The sequence below is a fragment of the Euwallacea similis genome, chromosome 22, assembly GCF_039881205.1.
Source record: "Euwallacea similis isolate ESF13 chromosome 22, ESF131.1, whole genome shotgun sequence".
In the NCBI taxonomy this organism is placed as follows: Eukaryota; Metazoa; Arthropoda; class Insecta; order Coleoptera; family Curculionidae; genus Euwallacea; species Euwallacea similis.
In genome coordinates this window covers 932,495-948,769 of record NC_089630.1, presented here as the reverse complement: position 1 = coordinate 948,769, position 16,275 = coordinate 932,495, and the positions used below count along the sequence as shown (strand labels likewise).

Below are 16,275 nucleotides of genomic sequence, written 5' to 3'. Positions count from 1 at the left end.
TTCTCCTGTTAAATTGCCACGTAAAAAAATGGACCAACGATCCGATCTCCATAAATTTCTGCCCACACATTTAATTTTTCGGCGTGCTGGGTATGTGCCTCTCAAAAAATTCTTGAATTAGAATCTAACCAATACCGACAGTTATGTTTGTTAATTGCATGGCTGCAAACCACCCTATATTTAGTAACAGGCAATCAACAATTGTACAAATGAACGTTGACTTTTACCTTTTATTGTTTTACCTGGTTATTGGCAATTAATCATTCCAGATGAGCTGATAATTAATTACTCATCTATTAAGAGTAAATATTAAAAAATGTATTATTATTTTGACCACAAAGGCATCATTCCACAGCCGAATTTTAGAAATGCAAAAAATATGTGCGTCATGAGGTAAGTAGCCATTGATTTATGAGCTCCATTGAAGATGGTTGAGATGAATCAAAATATGTTGCTTCGTCTAAAGAGATGCAATGGGGACCTAAAATACCATCATGATATAGTTCGTCTCTGTGTCTTTTAATCATTTGTATTATTTTCAATTTCTGGTTTCTTCCTTGGTCGGTAATGAGGGAATTATAAGTTTAATTATAATTATGAGTTCATCAACAGTTCACTATTACAGTTCTAGCAATGTTCGTGCGATAATAACTAGGTAGATCATTAATGAAAGTGCATATGAATATTACGAAAAATTGCGAATAAAGGAACTTCAAATACACACAAAATTTAATAAAACGTCAGGACCACCCTCAAAATCATTCGATTAACAAATCTACTTGAATTTTTTCTTTTTAATCGAAAAAGGATATTAAAATTAATCATATCTTTTGCTGTGCGACTTTGTACTGTAGTATTTTGCTCATCAACTATTATTATGAAACATGAACTTACATTTACAAAATTAACAGTAGGCATAATTTTCCCCTTGTTTTAATGTAACATGATTATACTTTTAGCACCAAATAGCGGTATTATAACACATAAGGTAAAGGTGAAAAAGGGGAAAAAGCCAACAGTTTATTGCCAAACGGGACATTTACGTAATTACGAAACTTTTCTACATTTTTATTGAATACCCTGAGCTACATATTACATCATAAAAAATGTATAAAAACTATCAATATCATATAAATATATAACTCACAAAAGCGGCACTATTCACTGTTCATTTTCATTTCTGAGAGTAAAGTGCAAATCTAAGTGATTCCTAGTTTTCATTGAAATGCAAGAAGTCAGCTCAAACTCCTTTATATCCTTATGCTTGGAGCTAATTTTGAAGTGTCTCAGCACAGTCGCAACTGTTATTTTGACCAAAACTGTCGCCATTCTTTGCCCTAAAATTACCCAATATGATCCATTTTTACTCAAATTTCATCCTTAATATCTCACCAATGCAATTCCTGGGCCCAGTAGGGAAAGGTAAGAACGACCCTGGCTTTATTTTTCCAGAGTTCTCTGGCAAGAATCTAGAAGGATCAACTCAAGGGGATTATTCCAATATTCAGGACTTCTCTAAATATGAAAGATACTGATGAAGATATTCGTCCCTTTAGGCAATATTTTATCTTGCAATTGAATATCCTCAGAGCAATATCTCCCTATTACAGGAACAGAAGGAAAAATTCTCATCGCCCCACCAATAACCGCCTCCATACACACCAATTTTGATAAAATTATATCGTCAATTTCCCTATCTCCTACTACAGTCATCACTTCTTCGTACACATTTTGTTGGATATCTGGGAACATACCCAGTAAAGTAAAGATGAAAGTCAAGGTATGCCCGGTTGTGTCTGTCGCCTGAATATTGGGAAATCTAGTATGTAAATAATTAGATTGTTTCCTGACTATTTACAGCTGCAGTAAACAGGAAAATTTACTCTAAAACATCGGACTCTCTGTCTTTGCATGCATATGCGTCATTCAAAAGCAATTCTAGAAGTGGTAGCTCTGTGAGGTTCTGCACATACTCTGCAAAATAGTGTTTGCTACTGCATTCTGTTTTGTGGAAAACCATTTACCTGACTGTTTAGCCATTTGTGCCCTCTTCTTCATTAAAATAGTACTCAACACGGTTTTCGCCTCCGTCATGTAAAATTTGAATTTCGCCCCTAAAGAAGTTCATTCCCAGATCCAAAACGGGACTGCGGGATTGGCGAATTGTTTTACTCATTCTTCTTGGCATCTGAAAAAAAAGGTAAATATCTCACATTACACGTATGGATTAATGATAATCAACTTACTTATCCCCATAATGTGCAACTCACTTATGTCACTATCTTTAATATCTTCTGCCATCCAGCCAATTGACGTCACTGAAATTCACAAAATAATTACTGGTTTAGATGACGCAGTAAACTGCGACATACGTTGACAGGCCGCCGCCCGTTAAGGAGTAAACTTATTAGAGGATGAAATCAAAGCTAGATAATTTCAATGAGCTGGGAAGTAGCTATCAGATTTCGCTTAATAAGGTCGACCTATTTGCTATATACAGGGTGTTTATTAAGCACTTGTACAAGTCGTGAGGGGTGAATCTTTGACTAATTTTCAGATAAAGAGTTCTTATGAACATAAGTCCGTATTGGCTTGTTTTTTGAAATACAGGGCTCCAAAAATTTGTTTTGTTTGATTATACATTTGTTTTCAACTTTATCCTTTTTCCTCAGCTCAGATATGGTTGTTGTGAAAGTTAATTATGGCATTTTGAGAAAACGAAGCTTCGTCTGCAAAAAGCACATGGCTTAAGAAATTCGGGGTTCTTATCTTATTTATCTTTTTCTGCTTAAATCTGCTCTGAGGAGAAAATCTGTAGGTCATAGAGTCTGCACACGCTGCATATGACAAGAATAAAATTTTTGAGATCTCAAAAATGTACCACAATTGTGTGTAATATTTAATTTACGAACAATTTTCCGTATATTAATTTTCGGACTTTCTTCTGTTCTATTTAACACAGCTTCTTCAATCTTAACTATTCGAACTCTCATAGGCTTTCTTAGGATATCTGTTATCTTTTTAAAACTGCCAGTTTCATAAAGTCTTCCGTGAATATGAATGAAAGTTTGGACGTATGGGACCACCCATCAAGGAAATCACGCCTGATACATTCGTCTTGCAGTTTGTGCAATGCCCTGAGCCATTTCATACGTGAAATGAATGTCTGTCATATCTGCCTTAGTTTACCGGTACATTTTAAACACGACACACAATAAATTATAATTTAAAATATCAAAATGACAATAAAACACGTTTTTTAAATCAATTTTCATGACTGTTTCTGTTGCCATGGAAACTCCTGGATTGTTTTCCAAGGCTTGCTATGCTTGTATCTGCCGTTTCCTTGTGTAATGCCGCATCAGAGGAAAGATGCAGCAGGCGTTTTGCGAATTTTTATTTTTATCTAATTTTCACTAATTTGGAGATGGTTATTTGCAAAGTGATGGTTTAACACAGCACACGACGCTAAACAATGTATTTTTTCTCTATTTTTTAAAAATTCTCAGTGATTCAACTTACAAACTTCAAACGCAGATTTAAGTCTAAATCTGTTTTTTTTCCAAAACGGCTGCTTTTAGCAACAAATATTAAGAATTATGATTATTTACCTTCAGGTAAAACACTGTATGTGGCGCCTTCTAACACTCGACAAAAAATTAAGTAAATATTTAAGTTTCTCATCAATGATACTCCCAGTACCCAGAGTGTCGTCAAATTGACATGTTATTGAAAAAAAATGTAATCAAAATACCAAACAAACAATTTTTTGTGAAGCCCTGTATCTCAAGAACTAAGTCGATACGAACCCACGTTCAAATAAATTTTTTATCTTAAAATTAGTCAAAGGTTCGCTCTTTAAAGCTTGTGCAAGTACGTAACAAACACCCTGTATATTATTTGTATCGTTATTTCATAAAATAATAGTTAAAACTCCCAGGAAAAGAAGCTACTTAACTAATTTTAATGGGAAAAGTGCAGTACGTTTTTTTCACAACATAAATTTTCTCATTACATTATTATGGCTTGCAGCTTATTATCACTACTCAAATCATCAATTTAAAATTTTCCTTCTCAGCTGAATTACTTACAAAAAAAATTCATGAAAGCGTGAGTATTAAAAAACTTATAGTGATCATCCTCAGGTTTCTTCTTTTTGATGAAATCAATCAGAGCACAGCTCTGCTGATTGAAAGTCGGCATAAAGGTATTTATCATGTTGGTATTGAAGGCGCTCCTCAAGTACCTACGTCTGCCCTTCCATTTCTCTCCTAAAGAAGTGATTTTCTTTATGGTTAAAACATTCTAATAATAACTCTATACGCATATCTACCAGGAATGAATCCAATAAAATTTCTAAAGATACACTGGGTAATACCATAAATCTCAGCTTTATCTAGGCACTTCGGATGGTTGAGTGTACTATTCTGGCATCATCAGCATTGTTGGTTATGTAATGGTATACACTGCCATACCAAAAATTTATTGGCTGTCCCAAATACCGGTCTAACAATTGAAGAGTTCTGATTGTATTTACTGGAACAGAAGTCATGTATTGTATAAAAAGAAAACAAATTCAGGATTCATACAACAAGGGGGCGCATTCAGAACAAGGCAGCGCTGCAATGCTCTATTTTAACAGTTGCACACAAGAAGTGATTTCAGGTAATTAATTATTTAAGCAAATAGATTTGTCGTGACGGCTCGGGAAACAATAATCTTTATTTACTCACATTGGGTCATTGAGCAAGCTCAAGCGATTTGTTGAATGCGCCCAACTAAATAAATAAGAATTGTTTTTGAAAAACACACAAGACGCTTAATTATTTAATAAATAATCTCTTAAAAGTAGCTAACACAAAGGATTTGAATCACATATTAATGGAACGTATCGATAAGGAAATAAACCGAATCGAGCAACGTTCAGTACACCACTTTGTCTTCAATTATGATTTAAGAATGGAGCTAAGAAAAATCGGAAATAATTGATTACAATACATGCTACTCTTAATTAAAGCTACGTTATCATTGATATGAGCAAGATGTTTCTGGACAGTTTTATTGAGGAGAAATTGTATGAGAATCAGGTCAAAGTTATGGCTTCAAAAATATGACAAATGAGTTCTGGAACTTGCCAGAGCTTTTTCTGGAATTTGCCAGACATATGTTAACTTTCCTAAAAATACCTCTTCTATCAGACCGATTTAAAACAATCTCATGTTTTTTCCGTTTGTTTACCTTTGTATCCAGCTAACAATGATATGTAAGTGTTGCTCAGGAAGGGTAGCAAGGGCAGCCACCACCCATTTTGCGACCACGAGAACCGGACGATCCTATATTTGGTAGCCACCAACCAAATATTATACAACGCAATACTGAATACTATGAATAGCAGACATTTGATCATAAATGATAACTCCATTTTTAAGGTACTTGCGTATCCACCGACCGAAGTGATTATTAGATACTAAGGCCTTAAGTGACTTTTAGCTATTTTACTGAATTACAGTCAATTAGTCCCTCCAGTTGAGCTAGCATTTCTTTAATTACAGGTAAACTTATAAACTACTTAGTATATGTAGGATCCGCTCGTCAGATCGCTCTAACTCTTCTAAATGTAATTATTACTGTCTGACCAAATCGAGACACCAACGGGAAAGTCCGAATATTTGTTAGATAGTATTAGTTAAATTAGGGTTGAGGAACCGAGGGGGATTAAAAAGTGAGGTACCTCGATGTTACGCCCATGCGTATCGTACCTGAGTTCGAGTGATTCTCGGCTGTTGCTGGGTTCTCCCAGTAACCTCCTAGAATCTGTGTCACGGAAAAAACCCAAAAAGCGAACATCTCTTTGTTTGAACCAAGGAAGAAGGGCCGGAGGATGGTTGCTAAGGGCTCAAACAAAGGATGGTTCGTGGTGCTGGCTCGCAGCAGCCAGATGTTGTAACGGTCGCTGGCCTCTACTCGAGGTACGACACTGGTTTATTACCCCCAGGTTTAATATTTAAGATTTGTGACAAGGAGAATCGCTCTCTTTGATATCCGGAGTGAACGACGAACTAAGTGACGCGAGTTTTTACTAATTAAGTTACCATTTAAGCTTCGTATTGTACCCTATCCCAATTATACATAAACCCTAGACAACCGAATAAAAGATAAATCCCACATATATTTCCCTGTTATTTTCTGATTGACAAATGTTAATTGGGCTGAATTATGCATCGTATAATCGCGGAACACTCGAACTGTTCGTCATAATAATACATTAATTAGCAACTTTTTTGTACAATAGTTATTTGTGGAATATATATGTTATATCAAATTTTATGAGACGATCACGAAATCCATAAGTGTGTCCCTAAAATGTTCAAATTTTCAGATAAAAAATTAAGAAAACCTCTCTCTAACTTCTGTGAAAAAACTGTTCTCAAACAATTTTTCTGATATTTCTGTAAATTTAATGAGCAGAGATATGGTACTCATTTTCATCCCATTTTTCCCAAGGAAGCCTTAGTCACTGTTAGATTTGATATAGCTGTCACTGAGTTCGAAGAAAAGTGAAATTTCGAAAAATGGTAACTTCCTTGTTTTGAAAAGTAGACTCTTCTATATGGTATTTATTTTTGGTATTCAATTTCAATGGTTGATAATTTCGACTGTGCCACGTTCATATCTTTTTAAATCGGTTACAAAGCTAATGTCGTAATTTAAGTCATTTAATGTTAAAAACAGCAATTCATAGCTTCAAATTCGTATAGGTGAAGTTCATCATGTATCATAAATAGGGTGTTGCTAATTTTGAAAATAATTTTTTTAAGTATTTCAAAAACGGTTGTTTGTATTTTAAAGAAATTTGGCAGAGAAAAACTCGTCATTAAAAGACATCTTTCGCAATGAAAGTAAATAAAATCTGTAAACAGTGAGAAGCGTACTACTAATTGTTACAATTAAATAGACAAAAAAATGAGACGTTACTGTTTTTTTGAACAGGATTTCCTGATTTTTTACATCTCCAAGCATTTATCTAAAACAAAGGCCTCTTCAACATTTATCCTAAAGTGTGTTATTTTTGAGAAATAAAATAATTTACTACTGACATTATTTTCTAATTTCGTTTAAATATGTAAATAAAAAGAAAGTTTCATTAATAAAACATTACAACTAATTATTAACACTACATTACTACACAACTACAACTTTACTAAACTGTTTTTCAAAGGTTTGGTTTAAAAATACCACCACCGACCTCGATATACTTCTCAACACTAACGAAAATATTGCATAGTGTATTATTCAATTTTGCAGGGAGCTGTTTTATTCGCGTAGATGTGGTCATTATACGATGGACCAGCTCATCTCGTGTGTGTACTTTTTTGCGATAAACTTCATTTTGCATCCATCCCCAAAGTCCATAGTCCAATGGACTTAAATCCGGAGACCTACTTGGCCAATTGATAGGTTCTCCACAACCAATACTCCTTTCTTTAAAATGTTCAGTTAGATTATGTTATAGATTATTTGCCTGCTGTCATAGGGCGGAGCGCCATCATGTTGAAAAATTATTCTTGATCTTGTGCTCAAGGGAACATCTTCTAATAAAACCGAAATATCATTTTGCAGGAAATTTGAATACTTGGCTGCCGTTAGACGATCAGGTAAAACAAAGGATCCAGTCAATTGATGACCAATCATTCCACACCTGACATTTACAGAAAATCAGTGTTGAAAATTTGTCTCTACACATGTGGGTTGTTGTCGAACCAGCGGTGATTATTGTGAGTGTTGTTAATACCGTTACGAGTAAAAGTGGCTTCATCAGTGAAAAGTATAATTGAAACGAGATGACAATTAGTATTGATTCATTTACAAAATTCCAATCTTCTGGGATAGTCGCTTGGTTGCAGGTTTTGTGCTTTTTGGATGTGGAAAGGATAAGGGCCTTGTTTGCGTAATGTTCGCCACACCCTAATATGAGATAGCACACGAATTGCCGTTAGAAAAACCGTAACAAAATACCAATCAGAATAATCACCGTGAACAAAAAATTTCGGCATTTTTTGAACTTGCATTTAAAGACGAAGTTATACGACAATTATTTTATATATTTTATATACAATTCATTTCAACCATCATCAGCTTGTTTCCCAAAAAATTTACTACATGACTTCTATATAAGTTCCGCCCTAACATTGTCCCAAGCCTTTGCTAATTCGATTTTATTCATGTTATTTTTTTTTTATTCTGCGCTTAAGTCCCCGCTATTCGAATTAAAAAGGTCATACTATATTTGCAATTTCTGGTTTCTTCCTTATTTGGTAATGAGAGAATTATAAGTTTAACTATAATTATGAGTTCATTAACAGCCCACTATTATGGTTCTAGCAATGCTCGTGCGGTAATAACTAGGTAGATCATTAATAAAAATGCATATGAATATTACGAAATATGGCAAATAAAGAACTTCATATACATTAAAAATTTAATAAAACGTCATGACCACACTCAAAATAATTCGATTAACCAATATATATGTAGAAAATTTAAAAAAAAATGGAAAAAGATCTGAAAATTATTAGTGTGTACCTCTTTGCTGTACGGCTCTGTATTGTAACGTTTTTCTTATCAACTGTTATTTTGAAATATGAGCTTACATCTAAAAAATCAACAGAAATCATTCTCCTCTCGTTTGAATCTAACATGATTGCATTTTTAGCACCAAATAGCAGTATTAGAACACATAAGGTAAAGGTGAAAAAAGGGAAAAAGCCAGTAGTTTATTGACAAACGGGACATTTACGTAACTACGAAATTTGTATACATTTTTATTGAATACCCTGAACTACATATTACATCATAAAGAATGTATAAAAACTATCAATATCATATAAACATATAAATCACAAAAGCGGCACTATTCACTGTTCGTTTTCATTCCTGAGAGTAAAGTGCAAATCTAAGTGATTCCGGGTTTTCATGGAAATGCAAGAAGTCAGCTCAAACTCCTTTATATCCTTATGCTTGGAGCTAATTTTGAAGTGTCTCAGCACAGTAGCAACTGTTATTTTGGACAAAACTGTCGCTATTCTTTGCCCTAAAATCCCCAACATGATTAATTTTTACTCAAATTTCAAATCTAATATCCCACCAATGCAATTTCTGGGCCCAGTAGAGAAAGGCAAGAAAGACCCTGGTTTGATTTTTCCAGAGTTTTCCGGCAAAAATCTGGTAGGATCGAACTCAAGGGGATTATCCCAATATTCAGGACTTCTCTGAATATGAAAGATACTGCAGGCGAAATTTGCCCCTTTAGGCAAAATTTTATCTTCCAGTTGGATATCCTCAGAACAATACCTCCCCACTAAAGGGATCGAAGGAAAAATTCTCATCGCCTCATTAATAACCGCCTCTGTATACATCAATTTTGATAGCATTACATCGTCAATTTCCCTATCTCCTACTACAGTCATCACTTCTTCGTACGCTTTTTGTTGGATATCTGGGAACATACCCAGCAAAACAAAAAGGAAAGTCAAGGTATGCCCGGTTGTCTCTGTCGCCTAAATATTAAGATATAGAGTATCTAACTAGTTTATCATATGACTACTTACAGCTACAGCAAAAAATATAAATTCCTCTAAGACATCCGACTCTCTATCTTTGCATACATACCCATCACTCAAGAGCAATTCCAAAAATGGTAGCTCGGAGGTGTTCTCTACATACTCTGAAACATAGTGTTTGTTACTGCATTCTGTTTTGTGGAAAAGCATTTACTTGTGTATTTAGCCATGTGCGCTTTCTTCTTCGCTACAATACCACTAAAGATGCGTTGCGCCTTGGTTTTATATAAACTTAATTTCGCCGCCAAGGGAGTTCGAACCCAGATCCAAGACGGGATTATGGGATTGACAAATAACTTTATAAATTCATCTTGGCCTCTGAAAAAAAAAACAATTTCCTACATTATTCTTATGGACTAATGACAATCAACTTACCCATCAATACAATTCGCAAACTCAATTACGTTACTATCTTTAATTTCCTCGGAATGCAAGCCAATTGAAGTCACTGAAATATACAAAATAATTGCAGATTTAGATGACGTATTCGGAAGTAAACTTAAAAAATAGCATGAAATTAAAGCTATCTAAATTTACCACCTATTTACTTATACAAAGGAGTGGACTGCAGACATAGTGAGTTATGGTAGACCTTAGCAAACTGATATCTGCATGAAATTAGTGACAAGGAAGCAGTTATTTCATAAAATATTAATTAAATCGCCCAGAAAAGGTACGTAACCCATTTTCACAGAAAAAGCGCTAAATGTTTTTTCAAAACATGTTTTCTCATTATATTATTACAGCTTACAGCCTATTACCGCATTACAGCCACTACTCAAATTATCAATTTAAAATTTTCCTCCTCAGCTGATTTACTTACAGAAAAAACTCTTGAAAGCGTGAGTATTAAAAAACTTATAGTGATCATCATCAGGTTTCTTCTTCTTGATCAAATCAATCAGAGTACAGCTTTGCTGGTGCAAAATCGGTACAAACGTATTTATTATGTTAGTATTGAAGGCAGTCCTCAAGTACCTACGTTTGCTCTTCCATACATCTCCTAAATAAGTGATTTTCTTTATAATTAGAATATTCTAATAATAATTCTATACGCATACTTACCAGGATTTATTATAATTGTATTGTTAAAGGCCCATTCAATATCACTATAAACTTCAGATTTATCCAGACACTTCGGATGGTTTAATACTATTCTGGCATCATCTGCACTCTTGCTGAAGTAATGGTACTTACTGCCATACCACCAATTTATTGGCAGTCCTAAATACCGGTCTATCCATATACCACTGGAGATCATGTTTACTAAGAAAAGAAGCCATGTATTATATAAAGATAAAACAAGTTCAAAATTCATAAAATAAGGGGGCGCATTCAGGGAAAGACAGCGCTGCAAAGCTCTATTGTAACAGTTGCACACAAGAGGTGGTTTCAGGTAATTCATTATTTAAGTAATTATGTTCGTTGCGAAGACTCGAGAAACAATATTTTTCATTTAATCATATTGGGTGCATTTAGCAAGCTCAAGCGATTTGTTGAATGCGCCCAACTAAATAAATGAGGAGTGTTTTTGAAAAACACACAAGACCCTTTATTACTTAATAAATAACCTCTTAAAAGTAGATCACGTATTAATGGAACCTATCGATAAGGAAATAAACCGAATCCAGCAACATTCAGTGTGCCACTTTGTCTCCAATTATGATTAAAGTATGGAGTTAAGACAAATCGCGAACAATTGGTTACAATACATGCCATTATTAATTAAAACTGCGTTATCATTGATGTGTCCAAAATATTTCTGAGCAGTTTTATTGAGGAGAAATTGTGTGAAAATCAGGTCGAAGTAATGACTTAAAAATTATAACAATGAATTCTAGGGACTTACCAGAACTTTTTCTGAAATGTGCCAGATATATGTTACTTTCCCTCAAGATATTTGTTTTATGCAGAATGATTTAAAACAATCTCATTTTTTTCCGTTTACTCACCTTTTAATCCAGTGAATAATACTATATAAATGTTGCCTACAAAGGGCAGCAAAGGCAACCACCATCCATTTTGCGACCACGAAAACCGGACGATCCTATATTTGGTGGCCACCAACCAAATATTATACAACACAGTACTGAATACTATGAATAGCAGACATTTTACCACAAATGATAACACCATTCTTAAGGTATCTGCGTATCAACCAACCGTAGCAGGTGTTAGACTTTAATTTCTTTAACGATTTTTAGATGTTTTATTGAATTTCACGTAATTAATCCCTCCAGTTTAGCTAATTAATATATAGGGTGTCCCAGAGAAAAATGTCCACCTTGAATATCTTCCTTGTTGTTCGTTAAAAGTAAAAAATACGTACAAAACGTACAAAAATAAAAAATAGAAGCTTGACAATGTAGAGAATAAAATTATCTTTCAAATGAGTTATAACACAACCCCTCTTCCAATTTGAAAATTTCAAAGAAGTAGTTTCCAGGGATAGAGGAATGACATTTCGAAAACGACTTTTTCACCAAATGATGTCCCCCTCCTTATCAAAGTTGACGTGTTTTAGCGTTTTTTTTTTTAACGAACAAGGAAGATGGTGGACACTTTTACCTGGGACGCCCTGTATAATTAATTCTAGGTAAACTTATAAAACACTTAATATATTTCTTTGTCATTTTCCAATTGACAAACGTGAGTTAAGCTGAATTATGAACCCTATAAACTTACATTACTTGTATTGTTTATCATGATAATACATTAATGGGCAACTTTTTTCGCACAATATTTGTTTGTGTGATATTTATATTACATTATATTTATATGAGAGGATCTATATGTTCTTTCTTGCTGGATAATCAGAAATTTCAAAAACATGAATAAATGAATAAATAAATAAATCCCTAAAATCAATTATGATGCAAAAAAACGTTCTGAAAAATTTTTAGATAAATTTCCAAAAATCCCAGCGAATCTGCGAGAATCTCCAAGAAATATATTAATGTCAAATTGCCTGCAATCACCAAAAAACTTCTCAGGAAAATCCATGAAAAATAATTTGAAATAATTATTGGAAAATTCGAATTTCAGAGAAATTTGGAAAATTGCCTTGAAATTACAAGAAATCTACAAGTGTGCCAGTAAATTATCTCCCAAATGTTCAAATTTTCGGGAAAAAAATTTAAGACAACATCTCTGTAACTGGTGTGAAGAAACTGTTCCCAAACAATTTGTCTGATATTTCTGTAAATTCGCTGAGCAGAGGTATGTTAGTCATTTTCAGCCCATTTTTCCCAAGGAAGCCCTGGTCAGTGTCAGTTTTGACGTAGCTCCTACTAAGTTTGAAGAAAATCGAGATTCTGAAAAATGGTAACTTCCTTATTTTCAGAAGTAAACTCCCCTATATGGTATTCATTTTCAGTTTCAGTAGTTGATCGTTCCGACTATGTCATGTTCGTATCTCTTTAAACCTATTACAAAGTTAATGTCGTAAATTAAGTCATTTAACGTTAAAAATAGCAATTTATTATTTTATTTTATGATTAATTTGTTATTTTATATTTTCAAACTCCTGTAGCTAAAGTTCTTGATCTACCATATACAATATGTAGTATGCATATGCTTAAAAGCGCTTCGCACATTAATTTCGTCACCTAAAAATAAACACTTTAATAGAGTTACAATTGTAATTATAAGTATTGTAGATAGCCTTAAATAGATTAGTGGAAATTATATTGTTACACAACATAGTACGTTGCACTATTATGTTGTTATTCAACATATAATTGTGTAAAATTAGTCAGTATGCCTTTGGCTATCCATATTAAAGCCAATCTTACGTTCAATATATTACTCCAGTAATATGTAAATGTTATAAAACGTCAACCACGTGTTTCTAAATATGGAGAAACTTACGTCACCGCAATTCGCAAAAAAAACCCACTTCAATTAGCAAAAACTGTTATTTTTATTAGGCAAAGCGGAAATTTCAGCTACTATCGTAATGTATTGTATGTTAAATTAGTTTTACTAGAACCGCTAGAATCTCTAAGGAATGATAATTGTTATAACATGAATTATATCATCATCAAATCAATGTTGATTTGAGGTGATTGGTATCACTATTTGTTAAAATGAAAATTTTTAAGACAAATTGGACATCATTGTAAATCTCGGCTCTGTAGAGAGCTATTGTAGCATCTTTAGCACTTTAGATAAAATTGTGGTACTTCTTGTCATAGAAGCAGCAATCCAAAACACCGATTTATTCAGAGAATAACGCAGAGCATGCTCACTGAAAGGAAAAAATGTGTATTGTATGAAAAAATCAAATTTTTCGATGCGCAAAATAAGCGGGCGCATTCAGGGAAAGGCAACGCCGCAGCGTTTTACTACAGCAGTTGTACATGCGCAAGGGGCGAATATAAAGAAAACATGGTTGTGCGGCACATATTAGATGAGTAATAAAACACCCAATTACTTAAGTAAGTATTTGTAAGCAAAGCTACATAGACTTTGCCAATAAAGAGCAACAAAGATATCCTTCTTTGTTTTGCATCTTTCCATGAAAGCAGAAAAATATCACAAACACAAAAACCTTTGATACCGTCACAAAAATTGAGAATTTCGTAGGACAAACATTTTCTTTTTTAAAGCTAGTGTAGCCTTATGTGGATGTATTTTTATTCATTATTTTATAGTTAAAAATCGTTTATTGCCTATGCAGTAATAAGTGTAGCAATTGGATCTGATATGCATAGAGGACCGAAGGTCCCGCTTAAATTTCTTAAAAATTGAAGGAAATATTTTTCATGAAAATGCTGAAACACGTCAAATATTGTTTTTAGTTGTGTAATTTTTTAAGTAATGCACGTGTATACAAGGTTACCTATGTAGTAGATAAATGTACTTTTTCATTTTTTTCTTATGGAGTCCCATGTATGTTATGAGACTTTTGAGTTCTTTGAGAAATTCTAAACACATTTCACGTAACATAGCCACGTAATAATAATAATACAATCGATTGATTAGTTTTCTCAAAATTACTAAACTGAACCATAGCGAGAAATAAAAAAAGTAGATGTTTCACTAAATGTGATATTAAACTATTAAAAATATCAAACGTTAAACAAAGAGAACCGTAATCATAGAAATGTAAAGCACCAGGTTACTTGATAGGCGTTGTCCGGCTTTTGTTCACATTTTCAATGGTAATAACCAGAATAAAATTAATGTCATTGTGGTTATTATTTGTTATTATGTTTATTCGTTTTGATTGTTATTTTTACTTTTATTAGATTAATTAATTATTGAATAGTTAATGAAATTTACAAAATTATAAAGATAGTTAACAAAAAATGGCAGCTACGAGTTTTTCATTAAAAAGGAAGAAAAATAAGGTTTACATGGTAATGACATAAGTTGAAGAAGACTAAAGTCGGCATCAAATTACGAAGAAATATTTATTATACGGGGTAAGGTGAAAAATATTGGCAAAAATTCACTTTGTGAAATATCATCGAGTGCAAATATTTTTTTGGGCACCCGCTATGCTATTTTAAACGAGTTTAAAAAGACCTTCAATTTGACATAGCATTTAACGTTGTATTTAAAAGAATAAAGAAAATACAAGCCTGGGAAGTTTTTGGAGGCGGACCCTGTATATTTAGGGTTTCTCAAAGAATTCAAAGACGTTAAAATGTACATGGGATTCTATAAAGAAAAAATCAAAACGTAGATTTATCTACTACATGGGTTACCATGTATACATGTCTTACGCCAAAAAGTGCACAATTAAAAATAATATTTAACGTGTTCTATAATAGTATTTTCACGAAAAATATTTCCTTCAATTTTAAACGAATTCGTGCGGGACTTTTGGTCCTCTATATATGTATATATATATATATATATATATATATATATAGAATAATAGAACTTTTTAAGGATTATTCGCATTTTAAGCAGACTTGCAAAATTCGCGAGAATTGTAATATATCACTATATCAGCAATGTAATTCAGACTGTAGCAATGCTGACGTTTCCTCGTGACGAATGGTTTTAATTCTAGGCAAAAGCTTGGGGGCATCATGCATCATTTTAAAGCATTTCTACCATTTTGTTTTCGCCTTCGTCGCTCCTTCAGGAAACAATTTGTATCGTGGCCTAATGGAACTTGAACCCAATTCGGTTTGACACAGTTTTTTTTATGCAAAACCCCTTGTTAGTGAAGACGTATGTCGTCTGGAACAAGTTTACCTGCTCCCTCTTTGTCAAAGCTTTTCGTCGGCTTTTTACGTAATGAGAAATCCAATTACATTAGCAAAGAGCAACCATATGGTGCTCTCTCGGAGCCTCGAAGTCTAAAGTAAACAGATAGATGGAACGTCCTCCGTTTTAAACCTAAACTAATTTCAATAAAGGCGAAGCCAGTTCCCGAGAAATTGGCTTATTCACTTGTATATCGAAGATATTTGCTTGGTTTGATGTGTCTGCAAGGCCCTTCGGAAAAAGACAAAATGCCTTTCTCTTATGGAAATCGAAGGAAAGGGCTCAAAATCGGCATATCTGCCTTTCAAATGGTTCGGACTTGATATGCAAACGTGGGAAATTCGACTGGGGCTTATAAATAAATCAGAACGCATTCGGACGAATTAGCATGTGATTGCGGGGCTTTGAATATCAACACCCTTAAGGAAGC

At 33.6% G+C, this 16,275-nt stretch overlaps 1 protein-coding gene and 1 pseudogene across 1 annotated transcript; both read right to left on the bottom strand.

Annotated features, from left to right (window-relative positions):
* Positions 1–1,157: 1,157 nt before the first annotated feature.
* Positions 1,158–8,699, bottom strand: LOC136416307 (probable cytochrome P450 4ac3; annotated as a pseudogene).
* A 44-nt stretch (positions 8,700–8,743) lies between these two features.
* On the bottom strand, positions 8,744–11,815 carry LOC136416274 (cytochrome P450 4d2-like). The gene is made up of 8 exons (XM_066401376.1): positions 11,573–11,815; positions 10,686–10,886; positions 10,444–10,623; positions 9,996–10,068; positions 9,775–9,938; positions 9,609–9,724; positions 9,146–9,557; positions 8,744–9,091 (listed from the first exon to the last, which is right to left on the bottom strand). Exons 1-8 carry the CDS (start codon positions 11,754–11,756, stop codon positions 8,916–8,918), a joined length of 1,506 nt encoding a protein of 501 aa, XP_066257473.1. The 5' UTR covers positions 11,757–11,815; the 3' UTR covers positions 8,744–8,915.
* Positions 11,816–16,275: the final 4,460 nt, after the last annotated feature.